A 21039-nucleotide genomic window follows, 5' to 3' on the forward strand; every position below is an offset into this window, starting at 1 on the left:
ATGGTGCTTTAGACTCCCATAGCACCTTGCTTCACAGATAGTGTTGTCTGGGGATACCACGATTTTGGGACCTATTTTTTTCGCTCGGGTTACTGGTGGCTCCAACGGCCTAAGCATTCACCAGAGGTGGTGTCCAGAGTTTGGAAAATCCTAGCCAAACTCAAAATTCTACCAAAGGCTAGAATTTTTGCATGGTGCCTAGCATAAGGGGCGTTGCTGGTGGGTGTTCAATTAAGTGCTGCTGGATTAGGTGACCATCTCTGCCCCATTTGCAAGATGGATGTGGAGACAATTATGCATGCAGTTCGTGACTGTCCTACGGCCCAGGAGGTGCTGAAGGGTTGACAACATTTCAGGTTTGATTCGTACTTCTACTTGTAATTCCCCTTTGGTTTGGTCGGAAACAGCAGTTGCTACGCTTGGGTTACTTGATTTTGTAGGTTTTCTGATGTTACTTTGGAACATTTGGAATGGACGAAATTCCATTGTTCATTATGGGAGAATTCAACCCCCTTGCATTCTTGTTGCAAATGCGAAAGCTCTCCATCGTGAGTTCATGTGTGCCCAAGGATCAGCTCAGGCCTCGACACCACGATCGTGCGATCCTATGCGGTGGCATCCTTCTCAGGGTGGGATGGTCAAGATTAACGTCGATGGCATCTTTAATCCACATATGCGATTGGCGGCAGTTGCTGTTATTGCCCGTGAAAGTAGCAGTGGGGTTCTTGGAGGTATGACTACCAACATGGTAGAATCCAGCTCAACAGTAATATGACGCCAACCTTCCTCTAGAGCCAAGTTGATTGCAGCCCTCGAAGAGAGGAAATTAATGCTTGAATTAAATTTTATAGAGAATAAACAATTATATATACAATTAATTAATACCTGAGATAAAATTTTTGCACATTCAGACATGGTAGACAACTCCCTTCTCTGTGATGCAGCATCAAACCGATCCAATGATCTGTTCTCCAATTCTACAAAGAGTTCAGAAAAAGATAAAATCACGAAATTTGATACACTTGTCCTTACAATAGGGGAGATCATTAATAAGACAGAATTTTGTCAACTTTTTCCCTTCACGGTTTGATTCTAAAGCTTCTACAAATTATCAAGATGAATAAAGTAACTTGACAGGATTATTATTAATGGTTTTTCATATTATGTTTTTACTAAAATAATAAGACACACTAAGCCTAGTTCACTTTTAAAAATATTTTTCCCCTTTCAGATATTGTTGGTTAGATACCCATGATCAAACACTTGGAGGATCGGCATATTTCGTATAGTCCTCTGACTGTAATGTTTTTATCTTGCAAGTTGACTTTATTATTGAAACATGGGCCTTTATTTCGAAATATTTGATTTTATAACAACTACTGCTTTTGCTACTAATATTCTGTTTATCGTGATCTAGATTTTACGACATGTTTTAAATTAATTTGTTACTTTTTAGTTTTATATTTATGAATTGAGTTTTTATCGTTAATTATTATATACTTTTATAATTGTTATTTGTAATATGATTTTAAATTATCGAACAATGTTTTTAAAAATCATTAATGTAATACTTAGTTGAAATGTATAGGCTGGGTCTAGGAGATTACATTCTGCATTGAATAAGAGAAGACATTGAGGTGTAGTAACGAAGCACAAAGGAGAAAGGTTTCACTTACAGTTGAGACGTCTATCCATGCATTAAGCGTCTTTAGAGCTTTCCCTGATAGTTGTGTCTCCCGAGCCAAAGCCCCTTCAGAAAGTGATTTCAATGAACCTACAAGACTACGGCATCGATCAGATTTTTTTTTTTGAAAATAGGTGGGGCCTCATTAAAATCCCAACATTAACCCGATGTTCAATGTCGGACATAGGAAAGAGGCAAAAAGGACTTCCACAAAATCACCAAGTTGTAAAGACTACCAATATACCCCAAATGCAACGAAATCCCTAGAGAATCACATGAAAGCAGAAAGCTATACAAAAACCAATAAGAGACAATAAATCTAATTCTAGGACCGACTACATCCTCCAAGACCCCAATACCGACACCAAAACGAAGAAAAGACAAGCTAATAGCACCCTTTGCCAACGAATCAGCTTCAATATTACAACTTCAGCAGAGATGCTCCTAACCAAATCAAAGAGGCATGGGGGAGATTTCGATGGGTTCAAAATCCATCCCACTACAATCAAATTGTCACTTTCCGAGATTAAATTGAACTTGCCACACCAATCAGAATCTAGGACAGCATGATGAATAGTGAGTATTTCAGCCTAGACCGGAGAACCTGCCCCTATTTGACTCGAGAAAGAGTATAAGCAACAACCCTTCTCATCTCTAAGAATATCCCCAATGCCTCCCGAACAACCATCTAATTTCACTGCACCATCCACATTAAACTTAAGATGATCTACCGGGAGAGCACACCAAGGGATACGAACACGATCCACAGCCCTTTTTGAAACAAAATTTTCAGCACAAACCGGATTTGAAACTATATTATCCAAAGAGCAATAGCGGCGATCAGATGTTATACCAACAGCACCAATGGCATCGATCAGATGTTATACGAGCAAGCAACTCTGAATGCCTCACAAAATCTACTGCAATAGCGACGGTTGGATATATATATATGATTTATATGCGATCTCAAGGTTCTATACTCGGAATTAATGTTTTGTAAGAGTTTGAGCCCCTCATTTCCCTTTACCCTTCATCTTCACACGGAAGAAACTCTAAAATTCTCAAATGCCATCTTTCTTCTCTTTCCAAAGCTTATTAATTTTCACCATGAAAGCTCAATTTCTTCAAGAAGTTATTCCCGTATATTTCTCCTTTAGTATTTGCAGTTTGCACTCTAACTTTTATTCATTGAATTTTACCAAGTAGAGGAAAGTAGGGCGCGTGTGGTTTAGATTTTAGAAAATGGAAAACACTGAAGAAAATGTTGTTTGGTTGAAATTTTTAAAAATGATTTTTGGAAAATAAAAATAAGTGAAAATTAAAAACAATAAAAAGGTTGTTTCCATTGTTTTACTAAAATTGAAAAAGTTGAAAACATGAGTTTTTTAACTCAATGAATTGGTTTGAGTTCAGCTCTATATGAACATAAAAATATATATTTTTCAATAAATTTTAACTCTCAAATCTCTGACCTTGGTTACAACTTATTGATGTAGTAATCTTTTATTTTATTTTACTTTACTTCCCATGTTTCCATTTTAAAAAATGGGTACCGAATATGTTTTCTTATTCTTCATTATTGGAAGCTAGAGAATTTGACTTCTTTCATGAGATAGTATCACTTGAAGTATGGATACTAACTTTAAAAGAAAATAAAAATGATTATTTTGGTAAATAAAAAAACACAATTCTAGAAACCTTCAATTTTTTAGGCTGCAAGGAGAGAGTGAAAGAGACACTTTTATGAATGCTGTTAAGGCACTAAGAAAACTTACTAGATCTTCATGGTAAACACCAACAACGGCAAAAGTATACTGAAAACGGTCTTAACTTCTTTCTTACAGGGCTCACAATCTTCATTGCTGGGTGGTACTTCGGTGACATCATGAAACCAATGCGTGCTTTATTCACACAGCTCACTATTCCCTTCAAGAAAATGAGAAAAAAAGGGGGAAATGGATCAATGCCACAACAATATCAGTTAAGGTTTACATTTATGATATTTGGTACACAATTTACATTCATTTAATTTAGTGGGCCAGCTACTTAATGCTTTTACTTTCCACTCAAATATAGTTCCAGATGCCATACAAAAACAACCAAACAAAATTCCAGCATGGATAACATAAAAAAAGTTCACGAGTAATGTCATGATGTAAACTACTGAAGCCCACGCAAAGTTCTGGCACAAGTAATAGTAGATGGTCCTCATGTAGAAGTTATGATGTGCATGTTGTGTTGCTGAATAGGAATGAAGAGTCTTCATAAATTCTCAGCAGCAGGCTATAATGAATGTAAAACAAAAAGATTGAAAGCAAGCCTTAGTCTATAAAAAAGCATTCCCATTTCACAGAAGAACAAACAGTGTTCGAAATGAAAGCCTTACAGATCATGTAGAATGGGCTCTTTTTACAATTACATTAAAAGATGCACGGTGTTCCATTAAAGATCTTGAGAAGCCAAAAAACAGCAACGGGTAATTAGGTACGCAACATTGTGGGGAATCTAACAGAGTTATCCATCTATTGAGTACTAGAAACTGTTACTACAGCAACTAAGTGAAGTTTGCAACACCCAAAATGTTAGAATTCCCTTTCTTCTCCAAAGTATTTAAGAAACTAGAATATAAGTTAAATTATTCAACACTTTCCACACAAATATTGTAGAGAAAAAACTAGTGGTCCCATGGAACATCTTTTAACAATCATTGGCAAGATGCTAGATAGATTTGTTCTTTAGCTGCTAATAAGTGGATAATTAAGCTTTACCTAAGCACCTAGTAGGTTGGCATGGAAGACATACTACTCACCAGTCACCAGGGGAAAATGTCATTTATATTGAACTAATGACAAAAAGAATGGGAAAAAATTACGCCTCCAATGATCATAGAATGGCACACTATAAAATACTTCCATGTGACCTATATACGCACATGGATGACCAATACTAGCATCACAATACCATTAATGCAACTTGTTGAAACGATATTTTTCTTAAAAGGGAAAAAAGTGAGATTTTAAAAAGCACATCAATTTTTAATTTATCTCTTTCAATTGATTTTTAATTTAAAAACAAATACGATTTAAAAGAACTCTCGTTTCGAAAAATTTTGAATTTCCTTTACGATCGAAAAATACGATCAAAGAGTCGCTACCAATCTTTGATTAGGATGTGATTGGACACCCAAAAATGCTGTCATTTTAAATAAAAATTAATTTTAATTAAAACAACAAATTGAGGTCTGCGTTACCAAAAAATGAGTTCGGGAGTCGGTTACGTGTGGGGAAGGATTAGCACCCCACAACACCCTAAATCGGTACCTAGTCGATTAATTAACGTCTTTGCAATGAACTTTACAAATTCGAACTTAATTTGGCTTTTGTTCCCGTAAAACAAAGAAGTAAATTTAAAAACATTCAAAAGCACTCAAATAAATTAAATTAAAATTACCGAGTCATTTTAGAAAGATAAAGAATGTTCGATTATTTACAAATATCGATACCAGATCTTAAAAGTTATAACAACCTTTTCTCGATAAATTTAAATACCCGAACAATTCTTTTTCTTCCATTCCCAAAATTTAAAGTGATGAATCAATTTTTAAGTGTCACTAATGGGATACACTTTTATTTTGAAATCATTAAAAGCAGACCTCAAATCAGTTATGACAGTCCACTTAAAATAATTTTAAATTAAAAGCATATTACCCTTAATCCAATTATGTAATATGTCGAGTTATGCAAATGAAGCTATCATGCAAATTATGCAAAAAGTGGATGTCATGCCAAAATTAATTAAACAAAATTAAAAAATATCATACAACGTGACATACAAAAATTATATACATACATTTTAAAATTATAAATTATAAACCATGCATATTAACATATAATGTACAAATGTGACCTAAATATAAAAACAAAATCATAACATGCTAAACTATAAATTTAAAAAAGTGTATATATACATGTTAAAATAAGGACTAAATTTAAATACACATAAAATTAAACATACTAATTAAAAATTAAAATATGGATCTAAATGAAACATGCACATAAATGAGGGATCTACACCCAAATAATCTAACAAAATTATAACTAAAACTAAAAACTGGAAAATGATTAAATTAGGACAAACATAAAAGGTTAATTCAAAAAACAGACTTTACAAGTGACTGAAGTACAAAAACGATAAATATAAGAAGACTAACCTAGTTTTATCTCTGTATACGGTGACCAAGAAATAATTAACCCGAAATTACTAGTATATATATATATAATAAACTAAACCTAATATTAAACTAAACCTAATAGCCGTATATCATACTCCTCTCACCCTCTACTCTCTCCCCATCTACTCTCTTCCTCACGCTTTTCTTTTCAATGGAAACTAGGGGCTAAAATCCATGGCCACCTCTGCTTCATTCTTTGACAAATCTCGCAGAGAGCCTCCATTAGCAGGTAAATCTAATTGTCCATTTTTTTTTCTTTAAAACCAAACACACATGTGTTATAAAAAATGAATATGTAAGCCTTAAAGAATGGATTTTTCCTTGCTTGATAAAATACAGATCTTTGTTATGCATCGTGATTACCTTTTATATTCAAATGGTTGCCCCATAATATTTTTAATGGATTTTTAAAAAAAATTCCTTTGTAGTTTTTCGATTCACTCCTGGCTATTCACTCTAAAAAATCGACCCCTTTGATCTATGTCTAAAATCAGGACTCCAAAACACATGCACGACCTGGTACTAACTCCAAACTCCTAAAAATCTACAGTTACCTTCTCGGACCGATGAAACTGGCGAAGATGTCTATTCTCCATGACAAAAATTTGATTTAAAGGTAAATAACGTGCTCTATTTTTTCATTTCTCATTTGTTTCGAAATAAACACATACACACTGTCAACACACTAGGAATCAAGAAGGTACGAGAAATACCTCAAAAGAATCTCTATTGCTTTCTAAGAAGATGGGGAAGCCCCGTTACACAGCCTTTGTTTTGAATGCTTCGTTGTGTAAAAAACGAATGGGAAAACAATTTTTTTGTGCTTTTTATCACAATGGTCTCCGATTCCTCTTTCTTTTTTCTCTGTGTAATCTATTATGTTCTCTCTGTAATTTCCCCCCCTTTTCTGGTGGTTAATTATCAATTAAAACCCCTTTTACAGTTTTTCTTAACTTCCCATAACCATTTCTATTTTACAGGGAATCATCATGTGGCCTGCTCTGCTGGATCATTGGATTAGGCCTCCAACTGGTTTCGGTTCTTCTTTAAGCCCACCATTGCTTCGGGTCTAATTTGACTTAACCCCGGACAAAAACGAGCATCTACAACTGCCCCTCTTTGCTCATTGTCGTGTAACGAGAATAGAGCAAAGATCAAAAGATGATCGAGCTTGTCCGGTTCTAAGAACTTCAAAAGATTAAAGCACTCCATTGTTACTTCGGGATAAATGAAACTTGAAAAATCTTCAAATGATAAGTCTGCTCCCTATTCCTTCAGGGAGTATAAGACTCGAACAATCTTCAACAAACATGTCTGCTCCCTATTCATTCAGGGAGTATAAGACTCGAACAATCTTCAGCAAACGTGTCTGCTCCCTATTCATTCATGGAGTATAAGACTCGAACAATCTTCAATAAAACGGGTCCGCTCTCTATTCCTTCAGTGTATAGAACTCGAACAATCTTCAACAAATATGTCTGCTCCCTATTTCTTCAGAGAGTATAGGACTTGATCTTCAACAAACGTGTCCGCTCCCTATTTCTTCAGAGAGTATAGGACTCGAACAATCTTCATAAAACGGGTCCGCTCTCTATTCCTTCAGAGAGTATATAACTCGAACAATCTTCAACAAACGGGTCCGCTCTCTATTCCTTCAGAGAGTATAGAACTCGAACAATCTTCAACAAACGAGTTCGCTCTCTCTTTCTCTATGGAGTATAAAACTCTAACATCTTCTTCTTACGGGTTCGCTCCCTTTTTCTCTAGGGAGTATGGAACTCGAACATCTTCTTCTTACGGGTTCGCTCCTCTTTCTCTAGGGAGTATGGAACTCGAACATTTCTTCTTACGGGTTCGCTCCCTCTTTCTCTAGGGAGTATGGAACTCGAACATTTTCTTCTTACGGGTTCGCTCCCTCTTTCTCTAGGGAGTATGGAACTCGAACATTTCTTCTTACGGGTTCGCTCCCTCTTTCTTTAGGGAGTATGGAACTCGAACATTTTCTTCTTACGGGTTCACTCCCTCTTTCTCTAGGGAGTATGGAACTCGAACATTTTCTTCTTACGGGTTCGCTCTCTCTTTCTCTAGGGAGTATGGAACTCGAACATTTTCTTCTACTTTATTACTTTCTTGTGAAGACTTCTAGATGATTTGCTTCACTACTCGTGAAGACTTAAGTTTGATTTGCTTCAAATGTCGAACCTGAAAATCAAACATTATCAATCATTAACGTGTGCTTGAAAATTTGAAAATCATTATACTCAAAAATTTAGAATTTAAGAGAATCTTTTCGAATTCATTTCTCTTGTGAGAGCTTGTCTCTCCGCAACTAAATGCGAGAGTCTTCCTTGACTTGACTGTCATTTGAACCTCTCCCTTCCTGGGACATTGAATCGGTTAATAACTCCTCGTGCGCGTTTCCTTTTCTTTGTACTCGAGAAATTTTGTTTTTTCTCCCACATCTGATAGTCTGATGGTTTGCGCCAACACTCTTCCGAGAAGGCTTAAAAAGGATATGCTTCACTACTCTTCGGTGAAGGCTTAAGATGGTTTGCTTCACTACTCTTTGGTGAAGGCTCAAAATGGATTTGCTTCACTACTCTTTGGTGAAGACTTGACTTTGCCCCAATCTCCTGTGTACAAGTCACTTTAATCGAGTTATTCCTCTCTTCATACACGAACATCTCTATTTTTCTTCTATATCTGATGGTCATCACTTTAAAGTAATGCTTCTTCTACGGATTAGACCTCTCAATTCTTCAGGGTATGCCTCTCTAAATGCGATTTTTTGTGTTTGAGGTTTGAAATCTTCCTTTCAACTTGTTGGCCTTTTGACATCATGCATCTTTTCTTTTCACTGAAAGATCTATCAAAACCATGTGTTTATGCATGAAACACGAACACAAATGCAATTAAATGTATTAGTGTAATGTATTTTCTTTTATGCAAATGATTTTCTCATGAATGCATAAATGTCGATTCCATCTTCATTTGACTTCAAAGTGGTGAACTTAGTCTTCTTATACTTGATCATTCCTTTCCAGGGTCTGTTTTATATACCCGTGTAGCAACTCATAGTTTTCAACTTGTATCTTTGACGAGCCCTCTGATCTTCTTCTGTCTCATTACCGTCTTTGTTATCTATCTTTATTTCGGAGAAAGTGTTTTCTCTCTCAACTTCTTGCTATGGTCAGAAGCATGATTGTGTTGCCCCCTTTTTGGAGACATTACATGACTGCGCCAAACTCCACAAAGATCAATGGGATAGTAGCATCTATTCTGCTTTAACTCATACCACAAGGAGGATTTATCCCAATTTTTCATGTCACCACATCATTTCTCATTTTAACCTTGGAGTTGTGTATGACAACCTTTATCTCGGATAATGGAAACAACACATGATCGCAACATTGATTCAATATTATATTTACTGGTTCGTAAATCATTTGTCAACACATTCATCTTTTCTTGTGGCTTCTGCCCATATCTTTTAACCAGAGAAGCTCTTTGCATAACGTCCAGAGTTTTTGTATGGGATTACAAGAATACCAAAACTCAATGAAGATTAAAGTGGGATATTTCGGCTCGCCAAAATTGATGCTTGTGAAATCACCAGAATAATGCCACTATGATGGACAAAATGATCATATATGGTAAACTCCACTGTCACTGTTTCACCATTTTCATTCTTCATACATTTTTATCCCCTTGGAACCATTTTTCAATTCAATGATCATTCCACAGGTCTTCATTAGCTTCCAAAGATGCCCCATAATAATACCTCTAGCTGGAACAAGCATTCACTAATGCCGCAACATTATCTTATGCAGGTAAGAGCCTTCAAAATGCCCCAACACCTCAAATTATAAGGCTCATTTTCAGTGCCTTCTTGGTCTGAATCTTATCATCTCAACATGATGTGGGTTCAGTCGTGCCCCGACATTACCTCATACTGGTACGGGCCTTCAAAATGCCCCATCACCTCAATTTGTAAGGCTCATTCTTCATTACTCATTGGTTCAAATCTTGTCATCTCACCATGATGTGGGTTTAGTCATGCCCCAATGTGGGTATTCATGGCTCATTTCGTACCAAAATCTCTTGACTTTGAATGCTCAAATTATATGCCGCTACACAACAGTGTTGTCAAATAGCTTGAGGGCTTTTCTTCACGCTGTCATTGACACTTAAGAAATGATCAACCCTTCTAACGCAATGTCTTGCTTTTTGTTATGAGCTGGGATATGTGTGCCCCTCTCTTCAAATAAAGTGATCATCTTATTCTTGACTGGTCACACTCTTGCATTTTACTATGCACTGGGATATATGCCCCTTTCCTATATGGTGATCATTTTCTTGACTGGTTACTGACAACGTCACAAAGGAGTGTTACAAGCTCCATTCCTCAGTCATTCTGATCTCTCGACTATTTGCTTTCAACACTGTGGAATGCTTCATGTTCTGGCATCGCTTATTCTTTCTTCGATGGAGGCAAAAATAGCCTCGTCAGCCTCAAGGACCTTTCACATTTGAGACTATCCTGTTTGAAAATATTTTTCCCATTTCTCTTATTTTAGGGATCAAAGAATGAAATAATTTTGTAAAACACTGCCCCTTAATTCAGGCTCACAATTGAATCAAATCATAAACAAGAGTTCACAGAATATCAAAAGAATCAATAGCTCTTTAATATTTTCAGGGTTATAGCTCTTTGACAAGTGTCAAAATTGAGGGGTTGGCTTCCTATTTTCTAAGGTTTCAACCACCGAAATATCATTTCCTTCTCAGTCATCGTGAATATTGCAACATTCCCTTCTTTTTTTGGCTTGGTATTTTAATCGGATGCGGACAAATGACGCAACTAGCATAATCCATTACTAGACTTTCTAAACACTCCCATTTCAGTTCTCTGAAATCTTCCCTTTGTTCAAGCCTCGTAGACTCCTCTAACCAAGGCAGTGCAGAAATATCGATCTAAAAATGAAGTTTCTGAGTGCACGTGTGAAATTGACTATAACATGTGTTCCTTATCTCCCTTAGTCCATTTTTGCCGCAACTCCTTATTTATAAAATTGATTTAATTTGCCATTGTCTGGCTAGTTGAAATCAGCTTTATTGTAATTTGCCTTTATCGGGCTAGCTGAAGGATTCATCTCATCACAAAGTCTTTGACTTGACAATCACAGTGGAGCATACACCGAATTACCAAGTACCCGATTAAGGTCATGGTTTGAATATAATCTATTCATAAAGCCAGGGCTTTCGAGTTTCCTCTATAACCAATTGCTTTAGCGGAATAGCTCAGCTTTATTGTATACATATAATATAATCATCTTTATCAGGGTAGCTGAATTCTATCCATAAAGCCGGGGCTTTTAACCAATTGCTCTAGAGGGACAGCTCAAGCTTTATTATATACATATACTATTATAATCTGGGTATACGAATCCAATTTCTTAAGCTTGTCAAGAAGAACCTTTCATAGTCTAGGTGTTGTTGAAAGTCAGAAAATCTCATCGTTAGAGTTCAATTTCCAAGCAACTGACCTAAACTAGACTCATCTACTCGACTATTGTATATGTAAAGATCATAATCATCATCGAACGTCGTCAACAAAAGTATGGTCTAGATAGTTTTGTAATGTCATACGCAAAAGATGCCCCATGTTGTCCGCTCCTATGCATATCTGAATACCAAGCCTATGGTTCATTCCATTATGATAGAAGAATGCTACATCGGTCCCTGCAATAAAAAGGTATGGTGTTCAATTGTATCTTCTGGGGATAAGGTCAAGGTCCTTGTTTTATCAGGTTTCAACCTTGTCATTTTGTCAAAAATGTATAACTCTAACCATTAAAGAGCTTTTAATTCAGTTGATATTTAAAGAATTTCAAATCATGAATTTGATTCAATGATCACCATTCTTAAAGTAACATGAGTTTATTTAAATATCGTTATAAAAAAACTGATGAGAAAGTAAAAAAAAACATGTTCAAACAAGATGCAGCAAATGGAAAATACGATTATGGTAGAGCACAACCTTCACTTGTTCAACCAAAAGGCCCTACTTTCCCTAGAATGGAGGGTGCCCTGTTGGATTAGGGTTTTTACCCTCACTTACTCCCCATTTCTCGATCATTTCTCTTGTCAGGACTCCCTTGTCAACGAGCCTTTCTATCTCTTCCATCAATGGTATGCACTTGACAGTGTGATGGCCCAATGCCTCTAGATGAAAATCGCAAGCACTATTCGGGTCATAGCCATAAGCGGATGGGCTAGTCTTCATTCTTAATGGCCTTGGAGTGAGGTACTGATTCTTGATTAAAGGGGATAACAAGTCGAAAATGGGAACTTGAAAAACCTTGAGGGTCGTATTTTCCCAAGACATCTTCTGCGGCCAGTCTCGGACTACCTCTCCTTTGACTTTCTTCTTGTCACTTCCCACTTCTATATTCTTTTTTAGCGTTAGAGAGGTTTCAAGAGTTGAATCTTTTATCTCTGCTTCACATATCTCGCTTTCCTTGATTTTATTTTTCTCCTTTTCAACACTCTCTTCGGCATGTACTTCACTTGTTTCAACCCCATCAACTTCATTCTGGCGATTGACTTTCAACTGCTGAGCATCCACCTCTATAACTCCATGAGCCAAAAGATCTCGAACTTGTCGCTTGAAGTTGCTACAATTCTCGATGGAGTGTCCTCGGGCTCCAGCATGATATTCACAAGTAACATCCTCATTATACCAGCTCGGATAAGGGGGCAACAAAGGCTTGGCCAGACGTGGGACAATCAGTTGGGCTTGTAGCAACTTTGGATATATCTGGCTATATGAAAGATCTTTTGATCCCACTTTCTCCTTGTCGTTATTATGATCATATTGAAAACCTTGTGGTTGACCACTGGAACGTTCGCTTTGAAGGCTTAACGTTTGACCAACATCTTGGGAGAGACATTGATTTGCAGATCTCCCTTCATCGACAAGTTTTGAGCTTCCGGGGAGCTTAGGTTTTCCATTTTTAAAGTATAACAACCCTTCAGTGATGAAGTTTTGAACTTTAAATCTCAGGATCGTACAATATTCTGTAGAGTGGCTAAACTCTTGAAAATGATAGCCGCATGATTTCTTGACACCTTGCCAGTCTGGACGCAAATAAGTATTGTGCCTCAGAGGAAAAGGCTTTAGAAGCCCACTTTTAAAGAGAAATGATAACAAGTCTGAATATGAGATCGGAATCGGAACCATAGGTGTCCTCTTCTTCTTCTTTCTATTCTTTTTGGCCTTCTTTGCTGGAACTTGAACCTCCTCTATGCCTCTTTTATTTGAGTCCGGCTCCACTTTCGTATTAGAAGTTTCACCCTTAACTTCTGCTTTTCCCAGTATGATCTCCGTAGCATCTTCTGAAATCTTACTTGATTTTTGGAGTTGACTTGAATTACCACATCCCCTAACAGGTTATTGATCAGTTGTTATCATCACATTGGCTGCACCACTAACATTCAGATTCTCACCCGAAGTCTTCATCTGTTCTTGATCATTTGCTATCATCACATTGGCTGCACCACTAACATTCAGATTCTCACCCGAAGTCTTCATATTTTCTTGTGTAATAGGGTCATCTGATGATTTCTCCCCATATATCATAGTAATCATCATGCTCATCAACTTGGACATTTGTCCCCTGGATTCAACTTGGAACTTCCTTGCTTCATCAATCATTTCTTGTTGGGTCCTTACGAGCTGTTCTTGAATTTTCTCGATCTTACTAACTCGTGCTAAGATCTCTTTCATTGTTCTCTATCTTTCCAGAAACACGTCTCAGGGTAACTTCAATTTGCTTTCAGAGCTTCTGCCACATCACCCTTCACGAGTTACTCTCATATTTTCATGATTGATGCATGTAAAAATGCTTAAATTAAAGCGATACGAATGCAAATGTGGATGCAAAAATGCAAATGCAAAAGGTGTTAATCCCAAAAGTGACCACTATAGAACAACCTTCATTTAGACAACAATATTTCATTACACCATGTAATCAAAATACAATTGTGATTTTTCATTTCCTTGAACCATACTCTTCATGGAATCTGGCATTGCATCTCCAAAATGGTCGGCGTATTTTATCACATTTGATGAAATCGATTGTCCTTGAATTGAATCTTGGGATCTCCATCTCCATTTTCAATGGAAAGTGCTCTTCACGTCTTTGTGAAGGGTCTTCTCGTCCTTGGCATTACTGCATCTATCTCCTCAGGGAACATCTTCAGGATGGCTTTCTTTGTAGATCGGTCTTCAATCAGTTTCAAATTTCTTCATTCATTGGATGTCCTTCTTCATGAATCGTTCTTCAGTCAGGTTCAAATTTCTTCATTCATTGAATGTCCTTCTTCATGAATCATTTGAACGCCTCTGGATCTCTCGATTTTGATTACATGGTTAAGAATTTCTTGCCTCATTATGACCAGCCTTCTTATTAGTCAATCACTTGCGAATTAACACTTTTGGATGACATGAAGATGCAAATGCAATAAATCTCAAAAATAAAATAGATATAAAACAAAGAAATGGGTTAATACTCATAAGATAAACAACAAGATAGTAAGTACCGCAAACTTCAAATAAAACCTACCCTCACATGCTGACTACCCAATCATGCTTAGTAGATCCTACCCAACATGAGATCTACCCCATGCTTTTGTTATTTGCAAAAAATCCTAACCGCATGATATCTAATTCACATGCTTGTTCGAGAAAATAAACCTAACCGCATGATATCTAGTTCGCATGCATTTATTCGAAAAATGAAAATAAATGACTAAAAAAAACTTTTCCTTGTGTACCCTCCTCACGGGATTCTTAAGGTTCAGGTTTGGCTCGACCTAAGATCAAGCTCTATGTTCACTATATGCTGGGTTCGGTTTTAAAGTAATAGGTTCTCGAATTATCCTTGCCGGTGCCCCCTTGGGCTGCCGAACCCTCAATCTTGACCCATCACAGGCTTTAGGGGATCGAGTTCAATTTCGAGGGAACACACCTCCTTATGTCCATGCGGAGGTGAATACCATCATGAGGACCATAAGGCGTAAGCTCCAGGAGCGATCCACTATCCCATACGGAGGTGAAAACAACACGAGGGCATAGTCTCTCACTCCTACATAATTAGGATGGAGCGGGGTTTTAGCTCATGTCATGATAATGCAGTTGTGCAGTGTGTGAGGAAAAGCGAAAAAAACAAACAATAAAAATACTCAAAATTAATTCCCAAAACACACAATTATTCTGAAACCATTAGCAAACAGATTAGTACAACTATTTAATTGTCAATCGAATTAAATTAAAGAAATCAAAATACAAACAAAACTTATTAAAAACCAAACAAGGGATCAAAAACCAAATTAAAGCGAATTTATAATTTTCAATTGCAAAGACAATTAATTAATCGAGTATCGGCCTGACTCTCTAAAAATGTCCCTAGTGGAGTCGCCAAACTGTTGAAACGATTTTTTTCTTAAAAGGGAAAAAAGTGAGATTTTAAAAACCACATCAATTTTTAATTTATCTCTTTCAATTGATTTTTAATTTAAAAACAAATACGATTTAAAAGAACTCTCGTTTCGAAAAATACGATCAAAGAGTCGCCACCAATCTTTGATTAGGGTGTGATTGGGCACCCAAAAATGCTTTGTCATTTTAAATAAAAATTAATTTTAATTAAAACAACAAATTGAGGTATGCGTTACCAAAAAATGAGTTCGGGAGTCGGTTACGTGTGGGGAAGGATTAGCACCCCACAACGCCCTAAATCGGTACCTAGTCGATTAATTAACGTCTTTGCAATGAACTTTACAAATTCGAACTTAATTTGGCTTTTGATCCCGTAAAACAAAGAAGTAAATTTAAAAACATTCAAAAGCACTCAAATAAATTAAATTAAAATTACGAGTCATTTTAGAAAGATAAAGAATGTTCGATTATTTACAAATATTGATACCACATCTTAAAAGTTATAACAACATTTTCTCGATAAATTTAAATACCCGAACAATTCTTTTTCTTCCATTTCCAAATTTTAAAGTGATGGATCAATTTTTAGGTTTCACTAATGGGATACACTTTTATTTTGAAATCATTAAAAGCATACCTTAAATCAATTATGACATTCCACTTAAAATAATTTTAAATTAAAATCATATTACCTTTAATCCAATTATATAATATGTCGAGTTATGCAAATGAAACTATCATGCAAATTATGCAAAAAGTGGATGTCATGCCAAAATTAATTAAACAAAATTAAAAAATATCATACAACGTGACATACAAAAATTATATACATACATTTTAAAATTAAAAATTATAAACTATGCATATTAACATATAATGTACAAATGTGACCTAAATATAAAAACAAAATCATAACATGCTAAACTATAAATTTAAAAAAGTGTATATATACATGTTAAAATAAGGACTAAGTTTAAATACACATAAAATTAAACATACTAATTAAAAATTAAAATATGGATCTAAATGAAACATGCACATAAATGAGGGATCTACACCCAAATAATCTAACAAAATTATAACTAAAACTAAAAACTAGAAAATGACTAAATTAGGACAAACATAAAAGGTTAATTCAAAAACAGACTTTACAAGTGACTGAAGTGCAAAAACGATAAATATAAGAAGACTAACCTAGTTTTATCTCTGTATACGGTGACCAAGAAATAATTAACCCGAAATTACTAGTATATATATATATATATAATAAACTAAACCTAATATTAAACTAAACCTAATAGCCGTATATCATACTCCTCTCACCCTCTACTCTCTCCCCATCTACTCTCTTCCTCACGCTTTTCTTTTCAATGGAAACCACGGGCTAAAATCCATGGCCACCTCTGCTTCATTCTTTGACAAATCTTGCAGAGAGCCTCCATTAGCAGGTAAATCTAATTGTCCATTTTTTTCTTTAAAACCAAATACACATGTGTTATAAAAAATGAAGATGTAAGCCTTAAAGAATGGATTTTTCCTTGCTTGATAAAATATAGATCTTTGTTATGCATCGTAATTACCTTTTTTATTCAAATGGTTGCCCCATAATATTTTTAATGGATTTTTTAAAAAAATTCCTTTGTAGTTTTTCGATTCACTCTCTGGCTATTCACTCTAAAAAATCGACCCCTTTGATCTATGTCTAAAATCAGGACTCCAAAACACATGCACGACCTAGTACTAACTCCAAACTCCTAAAAATCTACAGTTACCTTCTCGGACCGATGAAACTGACGAAGTTGTCTATTCTCCATGACCAAAATTTGATTTAAAGGTAAATAACGTACTCTATTTTTTCATTTCTCATTTGTTTCGAAATAAACACATACAAACTGTCAACACACTAGGAATCAAGAAGTACAAGAAATACCTCAAAAGAATCTCTATTGCTTTCTAAGAAGATGGGGAAGTCCCGTTACACAGCCTTTGTTTGAATGCTTCGTTGTGTAAAAAAAACGAATGGGAAAACAATTTTTTTGTGCTTTTTATCACAATGGTCTCCGATTCCTCTTTCTTTTTTCTCTGTGTAATCTATTATGTTCTCTCTGTAATTTCCCCCCCTTTTTTTCTGGTAGTTAATTATCATGTGGCCTGCTCTGTTGGATCATTGGATTAGGCCTCCAACTGGTTTCGGTTCTTCTTTAAGCCCACCATTGCTTCGGGTCTAATTCGACTTAACCTCGGACAAAAACGAGCATCTACACAACTATAAATGGCGGGGTTCAAAATGTACCAACCTCAGCGTTCAAATCAATAACTATCCCCAAAGCTTCTAATACATCAGCACTGCCGCAGGCAGAAGAACTTGATCGGTTTCCTTGCTGCAGCACAAACAATCAAACATTTGAAGTATGTGATAGTAATAGCATGGCATTAAATTTTGCATCCATAGGCCCATCAATGATAAAGAAAGAGAAAATAACTTTAAGATTGTGACTGAGTGACCTTGGCAACTTTTGCACCACAAGCAGCAGCCAATATTGAGGCACCTGTTGAAATATTCACGCTGTTTGCTCCATCACCACCCGTTCCAACAATGTCAACGGCATCATTTAACCCTTCTACCTTCAAAGCATGTTTTAGCATTGCCCTTGCCAATCCCGCAACTTATACAAAAACGATATTAGAGGCCACTGCCGGTCTTTTTAATCAGATCATCGCCCCATTCAAATAAAAATGGGGGAAAATGAACCATTTGCATGTAAATCACTTAATTTTCTTTAGAATGGCAAGAAATTTGTTAATAAGGAACTTACTTCTTCAAAAGTCTTGCCTTTGGCTCTCAACAAAACAAGGAAAGCACTAATCAAAGCCTCACTAGCTTCAGTTAACAAAAATTCCAGAGACGACTCGGCCTTGGACTCCGTTAAGTCAACGCGTTTGATCAAACACTCAATCAACTGAAACCCCCAAAAAAAGAATGTGTTAATTCTAGATGATTTTTGAAGACCCCCCAAAAGAATTTTCTTACCTCATTAATTGAAGCTATTGATGAACTTGGATTTCCACGCGCACTGGGCAGAGCAGATACAGAAGTAGAGTCAGAAACAAGTGTGAAACGACTATGGTTCAAGAAAGGGACAATTGTTGAGGTACTAACGAGAAGTTTAGTTAAAGGGCAGCTCCGAGTAAATGAAGAGAAAGAATGTAGAAAGGGCTGCTGCAGAAACAGTGTTGTCGCCGTTGCTCCGAAACGCAGAGCAATTAAGTCAAACGCAATGTTTTGCAAGAGTTGGGTCATGGGTGATTCTGCTGCGCGACAATCATAAATAACATTTTTTAAGTTGAATATAGTTTAAAATATTATATTTTTTATATATTTTTAATTGAATTTAACATGTAAACCAAAAATATTATTAAAAAAGAAATATTTTTAATTTAATTAAAATATTAAGAAAATAACATTTTCGTTATATTTATTCTAAAATATTATAATTTTATTAATTTTCAATAACATCTAAAACTATTATTTTTAATCTTAAATCAGGCTGTCACTATTTATATTTCCCATAAGAGGTAATTTTTTGAAATTTTAACCTTCTCGATTGATAAGAATTGAAACTAGCCAACGGACTTTTATATATATATATATAGTTTAATCACGGGGAACAATGGGGGATAAGGAGACTGTAGAAAAATCATGAGTGGGGCTGAAGCTGATATAAATTTATTTCAAGAAATGGAGCATTTATTATTTCCAGGAATTTGTGATCCATTCACAGGGGAATTATTGTAGGAAATACGTATTAATATACGATTAAGAAATGACGTGATCGAAAATTTAATAAGATACTTAATAAAATCGGTTTAACGCTACAAGAAATATTGAGTAATAATAATATTGTAGGTGAAAAATATGAAGAAATATTAAAAAATTTGACAACTGGTAAACTTAGCTTATTGAAAGGTATCTATATCGTGCACAGAAGTATCGATATATATAGTAATATTTAAGAAAGTGATGAAAATCGGTTAAAAGTAGACATGTATATACTTTTATATGTATATGTATAAAAGTATCAATACTTTAGTAATTTAAAAAAATACAATAAAAGCGCCTATAAAGTATTAATACCTTACACACATGTATTGATAAATGATAATATAACATGTTAAAATTTGACAAAACAAGTAACAAATTTGACAAAACTGACTGGAAATTGATAAAATCGGTTGAAATTTGAGAAAATCGATAAAGCGCTACTGAAATTGTTGAAATTTGTATCGATACGTTTATAAATATATGTACCAAAGTATCGGTACTGTAGGAATTTAAAAGAAATGAAAAAAGGAAAATTTCTTGAAAGTATCGATTCCTTACACACATGTATCGATACATGATAATATAACATGTTGAAGTTTGACAAAACCAGTTTCAATTTGACAAAATCAGCAAAGAGATACCGATTTGGTTGACATTGGTATCGATACTTTTATAAATATATATACAAAATATTGATACTTTAAGAATTTAAAAAATTCAATAATAATGCCTATAAAGTATTGATACCTTAGACACATGTATCGATACATGACCATATAACATATTGAAATTTGACAAAACCGATTTCAATATGACAAAACTGGTAAAGCGCTATCGGATATGTTAACGGTATCGATACTTTTATAAGTATATGTATCATAATATCAATATTTTAAGAATTGAAAAGAAATAAAAAAAATAAAAACGTCTCGAAAGTATCAATATCTTATACAAAAGTGTCGAGACTTGGGTAATGGTGTCAATTAAATATAAAAACATAACCGGTTAAAATATTAAAGGCATTGCTAACGGAGCAACGACGATGAATCAACGATTTTCACGATGGCGGTGTTAAAAAAATGTCGAAACTTTGGCGTTAGAGAACGTTTCGTTACGAGCGGTTTATAGGATTTTGTTCATCGGTCGACGATGAACCAAACGAGAGTGGTGGTGTAAGCTAAAACGACCGGACGACGACGAAATCGGCTTTGGAAAAAGGGGTGCGGGGAAATGTTTGAGCATTTGTTTATGGTTTTCAACCAGAAAACAAATTGAAAACCAGAAAACAAATTGCACGTATTTAACAAGGATTTGCTGCCGACACTAAATGGGGAAACTCAGGGACCTCTTCCTGAATTTCCTTCAACTTCTAAAACAGCCTAAAAGTTCTTGAAACATTTAATTTAATCCTCAAATTTCACCAAATTGCTTAATTATAATTTTTTTCCGGGTTAAAACTATACTAGAATAAAGTTCTTGCAACTACGGTCGACACATTCAACTCAGATGTCTAAATGCTGGGAATATTTTTTATAAAAATAAAAATAAAAATTGGTATATCTTTCTTCTTCTACAAGGTATAAAACCAGCTGCTCTCAACTTTAAAAGGTACTTGGAACATTTGAATAATACCAAACAAAGAAATTGGTTGCAAGGCTTTTGGCTTCTGCCCTTTTTCTTATTGCTTTAGTTGTTGTTCAACTGGATTCTCCAAGTTTTTGTTTCATTAATCTAATGTTTTGCCAAACTCTAAATAGTGTATTTGGAATCCAATGGTAATAATAATAAATTACCCAAAC

The 21039-nt window shown here is 35.2% G+C and overlaps 1 protein-coding gene across 1 annotated transcript; it reads right to left on the reverse strand.

Annotated features, from left to right (window-relative positions):
- Positions 1-1855: 1855 nt before the first annotated feature.
- On the reverse strand, positions 1856-18088 carry LOC120143810 (anthranilate phosphoribosyltransferase 1-like). The gene is made up of 5 exons (XM_039158043.1): positions 17923-18088; positions 17715-17798; positions 3484-3610; positions 2289-2495; positions 1856-2097 (listed from the first exon to the last, which is right to left on the reverse strand). The coding sequence occupies exons 1-5, from the start codon at positions 18061-18063 to the stop codon at positions 1856-1858; spliced, it is 801 nt and encodes a 266-aa protein (XP_039013974.1). The 5' UTR covers positions 18064-18088.
- Positions 18089-21039: the final 2951 nt, after the last annotated feature.

The sequence above is a fragment of the Hibiscus syriacus genome, unplaced genomic scaffold (genome assembly GCF_006381635.1).
Source record: "Hibiscus syriacus cultivar Baekdansim isolate YM2019G1 unplaced genomic scaffold, ASM638163v2 tig00002239_pilon, whole genome shotgun sequence".
NCBI lineage: Eukaryota > Viridiplantae > Streptophyta > Magnoliopsida > Malvales > Malvaceae > Hibiscus > Hibiscus syriacus.